Source organism: Mirounga angustirostris, unplaced genomic scaffold (genome assembly GCF_029215605.1).
Source record: "Mirounga angustirostris isolate CCGP_5_RB_7025 unplaced genomic scaffold, mMirAng1.0.hap1 SCAF_3, whole genome shotgun sequence".
Classification (NCBI taxonomy): domain Eukaryota; kingdom Metazoa; phylum Chordata; class Mammalia; order Carnivora; family Phocidae; genus Mirounga; species Mirounga angustirostris.
This window is the reverse complement of record NW_026991711.1, coordinates 160,424,141-160,434,176: the sequence shown is the minus strand read 5'-3', so window position 1 is coordinate 160,434,176 and position 10,036 is coordinate 160,424,141. Positions and strand designations below refer to the sequence as shown.

General features: G+C 39.1%; 1 protein-coding gene across 4 annotated transcripts; it reads right to left on the bottom strand.

Moving 5' to 3' along the window:
• Positions 1–552: 552 nt before the first annotated feature.
• On the bottom strand, positions 553–9,982 carry MAIP1 (matrix AAA peptidase interacting protein 1). 4 transcript variants are annotated; one of them, XR_010410264.1, is made up of 5 exons: positions 9,538–9,982; positions 4,506–4,577; positions 3,982–4,108; positions 2,738–2,881; positions 553–942 (listed from the first exon to the last, which is right to left on the bottom strand). XR_010410264.1 is itself a non-coding variant. In XM_045868278.3 (5 exons), exons 1-5 carry the CDS (start codon positions 9,976–9,978, stop codon positions 864–866), a joined length of 867 nt encoding a protein of 288 aa, XP_045724234.1. In that variant the 5' UTR covers positions 9,979–9,982; the 3' UTR covers positions 553–863. The 4 variants fall into 4 exon arrangements, 1 of the variants encoding a protein (XP_045724234.1); XR_006789540.3 differs by having other exon boundaries at positions 2,738–2,839; XR_006789541.3 differs by lacking the exon at positions 2,738–2,881 and adding an exon at positions 2,547–2,700.
• Positions 9,983–10,036: the final 54 nt, after the last annotated feature.

Genomic DNA, 10,036 nt, shown 5'->3' with positions numbered 1-10,036 from the left:
GAGGAAAGAAATATACAGTCATTCTCTGTATGGAATGTGTTTTTTTTTTTTTTTTTTTTTCTCTAGCTGCTTTACAATTTTCTCTAGTTTTCAACAATTTGATTATGGGTATACATTAGTGAGGTTTTCTTTATGTGTTACCCTGTTACTGAATTTCTTGGATCTGTGAGTTTATAGTTTTCATCAATTAGGAAAATTTCAGACATGATTTCTTATATTGTCTTTGTATCCCTTACCCAAACTTCTAGGAATCCAAATACAAGTACGTTAGAGGACTTGATAGAGGACTTGATATTATTCCATAGGTGGCTGAGGCACTGCTGTATTTTTTTTCTTTTGGTGCTGTAGTAAGCTTCAAGTTCACTGATCTTTTTGGTTCTGCAGTGACCAATCTGGTACAATTCCATCTAGTCCTTCTCATCTAGCTAGTGACCAGAAGTAATCAAATAGCAGCAGTGTTTTTTAAAAATAAATCTTAGACATACTTGAATTATTGGTTTAAATGTATTAATGACAAAATATTTAAGGGCTATTAATTTAGAAATGTGTAAATAGTTTTTTCAATACTTTTACTGTCTATAAAATTAGTTTGTGTACAAGTAACATTAGAAATGATACTGAATATGACCCCAACAATGGGCTGTTGTAGTTTTTCTTATTTTGATCTCTTTTATAGAAGGTGATAACAATCTGTGGAAAATGCTTTATTGTATCATGCCAATATACTACAAGAAATATTTCAAATTAATATAAAAGTAAGCCACACACTTGACTAAGTGAAGATCAACTCATCCAAAAATTTCTTTCCTTAATTTTTCGTAGTAATTGCCAGAAGTCCGATAAGCTGATTTTTCCAAGAAAGATCATTCTAATAACTTTGAGTGTTCAATCCGTGCAATGGTCCAGTCAGGCTTTACTCCTTGTGTAAACTCCCTCTGAAATCTAGGGAAAAAAATTATAAATAATATGAATCTTAACATTCAAATACTTCTTGGGTAACTATATAATTTGCAAGTGTACATTAGAGACAGTTTTTAGCAACAGCTAATGGTTAATCATAAACAAACACCAAAACAAAAAAAGTTTAATTTACCAATTCAATCACAAAAAATATCCTCACAAAATTAGAACATACTTCCACTAAAATGAGTATTTTTTTTTTTTTTTGAGGTAGGCTCCACACCCAGTGTGGAGCCCAACATGGGGCTTGAATTCATGACTCTGAGATCAAGAACTAAGCTGAGATCAAGAATCGGCCACAATCGACTGAGCCACCCAGGTGCCCCTAAAATGAGTATTTTAATCAACTGAATCATATTCCAACATCTGCTAGTCCTTAAGAGAAACTTGGATATTATTCTGCTGTCAAATACTAGCTATCAAAAATGCCTAATATGAGGAAAAATAAATTGGACTATGGTGATGGAAAGGGACTTCCGTGGAATTTGGCTTATAAACATTAGATCAATCTTGAAAATAACAGTGTTTATGAACTGTCCATGGCCTTAATAGGGAATATCAGAAGAAGCAGAGGTGAGTACTGATTATATTGTTCTTTAAATGGTGTCTTTAAAAGGAGATGATTCAGATTTTGTATAAATAAATACAAATAAAGCAAAATTTAAAAAAAACATAGTCTTTTCAAGAAAAGTGAAAAAATAAGGATACCTTTTACCTTAGTGAAACAGAATATATTTTCTTTCTTAGGTCATTTTTGGGATTTGTTATTTTAAATCAAGTTTATATAGTTTTGGTAACATAATAGTGTTTTCTTTTAAATAACTATTAAATTATGTCTCCACTGACTTGCTTGATTGGTTCACTGTTCCAAATTTTATTAGCACAAAAATATATGATAGTGTCTCTTTTAAATAAGTTGCTAACCTACTAGATAGTAGCTCCTTATAGGCAGGAACCCTTCAATTTTGTATCTGAACCCCTACCACAGTACCTGATAAATAGGAAATGATCAATAAATGTCTAGAGAGTGGATGGTCCTTGTGCCAACTGTGGCAGATTTTACTTTCCAAGGATGGTTATAACCATATGCCCCATCCCACATGTTCTTCTGCAGTGTGACCCTGCTATTGCCCCATAAAAAGGTGGAGGCTCTCCATGCCATTCAACTGTGTAGGTCCTAGGACTGCTTTGACAGGCAGACTAGGGTGGAAATGATGTTCCATTCCTGGGCAAAGCCCTTTAATGGTCTAGCCAACGACTACATAAAACATGCGAATAGCCTGAGACCACCACAAACCCAAGCTGTGAAGAGAGGCCTTGGAGAATAAGACGTTCTGTGGAGAAGTCAAGGAGCACCAAGGGAGTGCATGTGTGAGTGACGAAGCCATTGTGGAAATGAATCCTCCAGGCCCTGCCACTGATGCCAGATGAAACCAAGAAAACCCCACAGCTGAACCTTTCCAAAACTCCTGAGCAGTAAAACAGCAGACAAAAAAAGGACTGCTTGAAGTGACTGAGTTTGGGAGTGGTTTATAACGCAGCAATAGACAGCTCAAACATCCCTTAATTAAATTCGGCAATATTACCTCTTTCTAATTCCTGAACACTCCTGTTTCATGTCCAGTATGTCTTTATGACTTTCTCTCTTCTTAAATAACTTGTCAGATTTCAATCCTTTTCTTCCTAAAGCTCCCTTTAGTTTTCATACCTTCATACTTCCTTCATACTACCTTCCATTTTCTAGAGAAAGGAAACAATGAAATGAGATTAGACTTACTCATAGCTTGCACTAAGAAGCTGTTTAGTTTCCACGTTGTGATCCCCCAACTTAACCTGGAATACACTGGCTCCACTTAAAGTTTCACTGGGGATGTTGGCACTGGTTAGATACCAAAAGCACATCAGGATGTTAACAAACTTCCTTCCTTAGAGAAAAAAAACACACACACACATACAAATACAAATCACAATAATCTATCATCCATATATCCAAAATGAAATTAGAAATTGGCAGTAGCTACACAGTTGTGACAGATCATATTTTATACTTAGTCTAGTCTAGTAAGATACTTATATTGATACCTTTTTATTTTTAAAAAATTATTAGGGTTTATGAGGTATTTGCCTTCTTCTCTGCATCTCAGAAAAAACAGTTATGATTTACTGAGCATGTACTATTTACCCTAATTCACTTTGCTATGTGCCTTGTGATTATCACAACGTCCTATGTTAAAATCAGGTAGTGACCATGATGCTGAGATGCAATCTGAAATATTAGGGGAGAAGAAAATATTTATCACTAAAAGTACCTATAGAAATGTTTCAAATTAACATGTGTATGAAAAATGTTTAACCATTAGAGAGCCCTATATCAGAACTGCCTTGGAAAGTATGTAAGCAAAGGTCAGATCTCCTGTGTGCCTGGCACATAATACATTTGCGAATATTTGTAGAAGAAATAAATGAGTCAATACATTTTTAGGATATGCTACAGGGAAAATGTATGCATTGGACAAGGAGAAGAACCAGATAACCACTAAAATTCCTTTCAACCTTTTTCATTGTCTCCAAACAAATCCAATTTGGGAGTTCCACAGTTAGTCTTACTTTCAAAAAAAGTCTTTAACTGGTATTATTTACTTTTTCTTTTACTCCTTACTCCTTCTATTTAACATACAGCTGGACGTTTAAAATGCTGAATTGTTTCCTTCAAGTTATGAAATCTGAAACACAAATATTTTCTGTTTGAGACATGATAGCAGCCTTAGACAATTTTCATCAACTTAAGTGACGATGCTGTCTCTTGTGAATGAAATAATAGTAGAGGAAGGTCCTAGATAGAAGGGTTTAAGTTATTATCATATCTCAACTCTCCCAGAGTTAGGTCTTAAAAGAAAGAATGTATTATTTTCCCTGAAGTCTGCTTGTACCAAAAAAACTCCACTATTTCATGATGATCCACTACTTTAGCTTATCTGGGCAATTACGTATCATTTAAAGTTGACTATGCTCTAGCATTACCTTTCTCATCATAGTAAATGGAGATGTCTCCTGTTGATGTGTATACAATTTCATCTATGTCAGCAGCAAGGGCATTTTTATGGTTGTCAGGTAGTGAAGTAACCTTTTCCTTCAATACATGGAGCACCTAAGTATGGAAAAAGCAAACCATAGTTCACCTGTTGAATTTTCAAAAGCCTTTCAAAAAGCAGATGAATTCTTTGCCTATTGTTAAATTTACTACCATATTTACTCATATTCAAAAGCAAGGCTGAAAGGCATCAAATTATTCAATAGGTAATTCCTAACAGCACATTCAGTATAAAGACAACTGAAAGAGACATCATATTTACTTACTTATTCCTTAAGTAGCAAGTCATTCTATGCTTTTATATGACCCGAAGTACCCAAAAGTAAAGATACAGGGATTCTACTTTAGCTGATGGCACACACACTACTTTTACGCATGAATAAGGGTAACATATTATTCTACTGCAGGAGAATAATACATCTATTTTTAAAGGAAAATTAAAAGTATACTTTACCTCTTTGGCCACAAGTTCTTCCAATAGATCAAATTTACATTGTGACAGTAACTTGGACACATGAGCAAAAGCCTTAAAAAAAAAAAAAAAAAAGTGGAGAGAGGCTGGTAATCATTATTTCAAGCACCATGCAAAATACCATACAATGTACAATGCTCATATTTAAATAGCTTAGTATCACAAAGACTATTTTATGATAAAGGTGATAAACAATGTCAAATACTATGATATCACTGTTAGGCATGACTCCTTCAGAGTTGGTTGGCTTTTCTCTTCTCATCTGGCCTTCCCACATTGACAATAGTGTATATTGTCAGTTTAATAAACTGTCAATTATGTACCCACTCTCAGGACCGGGAAACGGATGGAGTGTACACACACATCAGCTCCTCAATAAAAATCCTCCTTAGATTTCCTTTTAAAATAATGAAGTAATCATTGTTATTACCGTAATGACCATTATATGACACCCCCCTCTTAACCATGAACACAAAGAATTTGAGAAGCAGTGCAATCTAGATCGTACTGGGAGTCTGGAGATTTGGGTTGCAATCTGAACCTCATTAAGATTGGTAAGGCATGTTTGGAGAAGTGGGAGAAAAGATAACAAGTGACAGTCTAAGTGGATGCCAATTTTGAAGTATGAGATCCCACTGTAAAGTAGGGGGCAACCAACTGCACTCTGTACTCCATATTCTTAGCAGTGAGAAATGAAACTGTTAGAAGACTCCACCTGTCTTCAAGGAGCTTTCAGGCTACTTGAGAAGGGAGGCAAGTAAACTGACAAGTTCAAGAATTATAACAGGGGTAGGAACAGGATGACCTGAGCAGAAGAACCACTGAAGCCCAACTGGGAGCACCAGGGAGGGCCTCTTAAAGGAAGTAACATCTAAGATGAAATCTGAAGAACTGGCAGGACAAGGAGGATGCACAGGCATGTCAGACAATTACTGTTTGGAATGGGATGTTATGGGATTAACAGTGTTTCCCCCAAATTCATATGCTGAAGCCCTAACTCCCAGTACCTCAGAAGGTGACTATATTTGGAGACAAGGTGATTAAGTAAGATGAGGGTGGGCCTTAATCCAATCTGACTAGTGTCTTTGTAAGAGGAAATTCTGACACACAAAGCACCAGGGGTACATACACACAAAGGAAAAGAATCCACATGAGGACACAAAAGACAGCCATTTGCAAGCAAAGAAGAGAGGCCTCAGAAGAAACCAAACCTGCCAATACCTGGACCTTGGACTTCCATCCTCCAAAACTGTGAGAAAATAAAGTTCTGTGGCTTCAGTAACCCAGACTGTGGTATTTTGTTATGCCAGCTCTGGCGAACTAGACAATAATAGAGTTGAATTTTGAGAAAATGCATATATCCAAATGGATTCAAGGACCCCTTGCAAACACTTTAGGGGCCCGAGGGTCCAGAGACATCATATATATTAATAAGCCTTCATGTGAGGAAGATGGGTGGTGTTTAGGTAAGAAGAAACAAAGACCACAGTGATCATGGTGAAACCCAACCATTACATTCTAGTTTGTATGAACAAGGTGTGATGTTTGGGGGCCAAACAAAGATCCCACCTGAGCAAATTATCCGATAAGATAATAACGAACCATTGGGAGGCTGCTCTGACAAGGTTTTGATAATACAGGATTGTCTAACCCAAAGAGGCTTCTAGGAAATAGCCCTCTAAAACATGCAAGCAGGATACAGGAAAATAAACACTGTATGATTAATGTGGTTTGATGGCAGTTAACAGGGAAGATAGATCTATGCATATATCAATAGTGCGATACTGTGATAGAAGAAAATATACATTTGTTCTTCGTTCTGATTCCTGGCCCCTTTCAACCATACCTGAGTTTAGGCTAATGAGGTGACTGCTGTCAGAAGAACCAACCATGTGATTAGAGGGTTGGAATTTTCAGCTCCACCCTCTAGACTTCAGGGAGGGTAGGGGGGGATGGGGATTGAATTAACCATCAATGGCCAATGATTTGATCCATCATGCCTACATAAAAACCCTAAACAAAGGGACTAGGAGAGCTTCCAGGCTGGTGAACATGTGGAGGTGCTGGGAAAGTGGAGTGCCCAGAAAGCATGGAGGCTCCACACCCTTCCCACATCCCTTGCCCAAACATCTTTTCCAATTGGCTGTTCCTGAATTGTATCCTTTTTAATAAACTGGAAATACCAAGTAAAGTGCATTCCTAAGTTCTATGAGCTGTTCTAGCAAATTATCGAACTTGAGAAAGGAGATGTGGAAACCCCTAATGTATAACTGGCCAGTCAAATGGAGGCCCCGACTTGTGATTAGAAAGCGGAGGCAGTCATCTGGGACTGAGCCCTAACCTGTGGGGTCTGCATTAACTCCAGAGAGTTAGTGTCAGAACTGTTGTAGGATGCCTTGATGAGGCCTTGATGACATAGGAGTGTCTAACCTAGAGAGGCTTCTAGAAAATAGCCCTCTTGTTTATAGAAAAGGCTAAAACTTGCAAACAAGGTATGTAAGAAAACACACAGTATATGAAGAATGTGGTTTAATGGCAGTAATAGGGAAGATATCATATGTTTTATGTACACATTAATGGAAAGCAGGGTCTGTGGTGCTAATAAAGCTTAGCATTGGACCACCTATTTCCCCGGCTCATGTGATGAATAAAAGCTTGACTAGATTGTACTTAACCATCTCAATTTCTAGTGACTAGAGGACCAAGACTGCTTGTAGACTGGGTCACAGGACAGTGCTCACAATGCATCCTTGAGCCAACTGTTTTATCATCTGTAAAGGAGTTAGACTAGAATGATGATCCTTAAGATGCCTTTTTGTTTTCATGTTCTCTGATTAGAAAAAAATCTGAATGAACATGATCTAATGATAACTTGATATTCATAACCCAAGATAACATTTTATTGCTTGGAGGTTAGCTTAAGGAGAAAGGGCAAGTGAAGCCCATGAGAGTAGATAAACTAGCTAATGTTTCCACACCAGATTATTCCTAAGCCCTAGAATTATACCCATGCAAAAAAAGATACAGTTGCATTAAGAGACCCAGTAGGGAGAAGGTTTTTGGCCATGTTCTTTTAAATCTTAGGTCTTGAAGAACTGATTTGCTTGATATAAAAGGTACGTTAAGTAACCAATGGTTTTAGGGAATAGATAAATATTTGCCATGGATGACCCAACATTCCTTTTGAAAATCACAGTGGTTAAATGCACAAAAACTGGCTTAGATTAGGCAAAAACTGTATACAGACTGGCTGATTAAGGGGTGGAGATATTACTTAATAGCAAGGGGGAGGGCTAAAACAGCTAACAGCTAGAGAAAGGATCAGAGAGTGGCTAAAAAGTGTTCTATGCTCCTCAGTGTTCAGAGGAAACGGGGCCTAAGGCCTGATTCCTGCCCATGGAGGGGAGAGGATTTCATTCCTTATTGACATATAAAATGAGCTGGTACAGTCATATAATGTTATAAGGTAGACAAACTCGCATATCATGAGTGAGCATTGTGGATAGTAAAATCATGCCAATTTGCCTCTGCATGAACAAAAGATTTTGAGAACTGACATGAGCAGAGGTTTACCTCTTATAATGCTATAAGTCAAGCGTGCCCTTTTCTTTTTCTTTTTAATTTTTTTATAAACATATAAAGCAGTCAAGAGTTGACTCAGGGAAGCAGGACACTGGTCACTGGTTCCTACCAGTGTCCAATGTCAATCAATATTGACATTGATTATATAAAGCTGGAAACAATTTATGACTGACGGGTCACACAAATAAATATAAATGGCTGTGTTTACAGACATAATCTGAAATAAATTAGGAATAAACATATCAATATCAGTATACAATCAGTATTGTGAAATGATTACACTAATAGCGTAAGTTTAAGGTATATGGCAGTATGAACTAGGAAATAAACTATGACTTCTATTTAGCAACAGTTCTGAAACGTTTGGGAATGATAAACTCTTGAAGGGATTCAAAAGAAATTTATAGATGGGCTTTCATCCTAGAAAAATGCATGTACACACAAAATCCGTAAATAATCTCAGGACCCAAAGTGACCATTGTGTGGCAAGGGTAAGGCAGGGTATTACCAGTCACTCGGAAAGAGACAGAATAGGCAGGAGGTCAGGGCTATGAATCACCAAAGGCTACTTCTCTAGGTGCAGGGTGCTGTGCACTTATCAGCGACCCAAGCTGTCTCAGCAAATTCTTTGAAAGGGGAAAACTGCTTATCTCTAGGTTATTCTTTAAAGAGTATGATGGGGAAGGATTGGGGAGTAGGGAGATGGGCAAGGAAGCGCTACCAAATAGCTAGCAGGAAGTTTTGTTTTTCTACCAAAATTACATTATTGCACTATGAAAATACTATCTTATTTACTCTTCAATCTTATCTACTCATTCATTTATTCAACAAACATTTGTGTAGTGCCTACTGCGTGCCAGGCAGTGTCTTCTTTTTTTTTTTTTTTTTTTAAGATTTTATTTATTTATTTGACAGAGAGATAGACAGAAGAGCACAAGCAGAGGGAGTGGGAGAAGCAGGCTCTGCACTGAGCAGGGAACCCGATGTGGGACTCGATCCCAGGACCCTGAGATCATGACCTGAGCCGAAGGCAGACGCTTAACCATCTGAGCCACCCAGGTGCCCCAGGCAGTGTCTTCTTAATTTTGCAGAAAACCCCGTTCAGAAAAGATAAAGCCATGCAGCTTTTAAGCGACAGAAATGGGCTTCGAATCGAATCCATCTCTATCGGATTCAAAACCCGTAGAGCGGAAAAAGAAATTAGGGGACTTCACCCTCGTGTCTCAATCGGACCCCTCCTCCTCGGCGACCATGCAAACACAAGCAAAAACTCAATTTAAGTCAAGAAGTAGCCAGAGGGCTCTGTGTCTGGGTCGCTACCCACTTTGGATAACTTGGGACGCAGGGAGGAAAACTCACGGCTAAACACTTGGCGCGTAACAGCTGAATGCACGAGGGGCTAAGCGGTCAACCCCAAGTAAAATAAACAAACCTGCTTCGCTCCCTCAGAGAATTCTGCGATGCTGAACTCTTGGTCGAAATAGGCCCAGATTAGGAAGGCGTAAATTCGAGTCCGAACCCAGTTGATGGGGTTGGAGAATCCCAGAATGATCATCTTGGTTTTCTGGCGCTGCTGGGGCTGCTCCTCGGCGCTGTAGCGGCGCCGAGGGTAGACAGGGAAAGCAGAGAGGGCGGCGGGGAGTCCCGGGGGGCTGAGCAGGGGACGCTGCGGGCCCCGAGCGAGCAGCGCCGGGGCCCAGGTGACTCGAGGAAATGGGGCCGCTCCGGAGCCGAGGCGGCGGCGGCAGAAGCAGCAAAGTCCAGCCAGCGGTGGCCTGCCCTCGGCTCCACCGGGAGGCCGGGGTCGAGCGGCCCCGCGGGACAGCGGCGGGGAGAGCAGCAAGCGGGGCAAAAGACGAACGGCCAGCGCCATTTTTACGACTTTTCACCCCAGTCCCTGTCTGTGCTGTATCCAATGAAAGTCGGTGGGA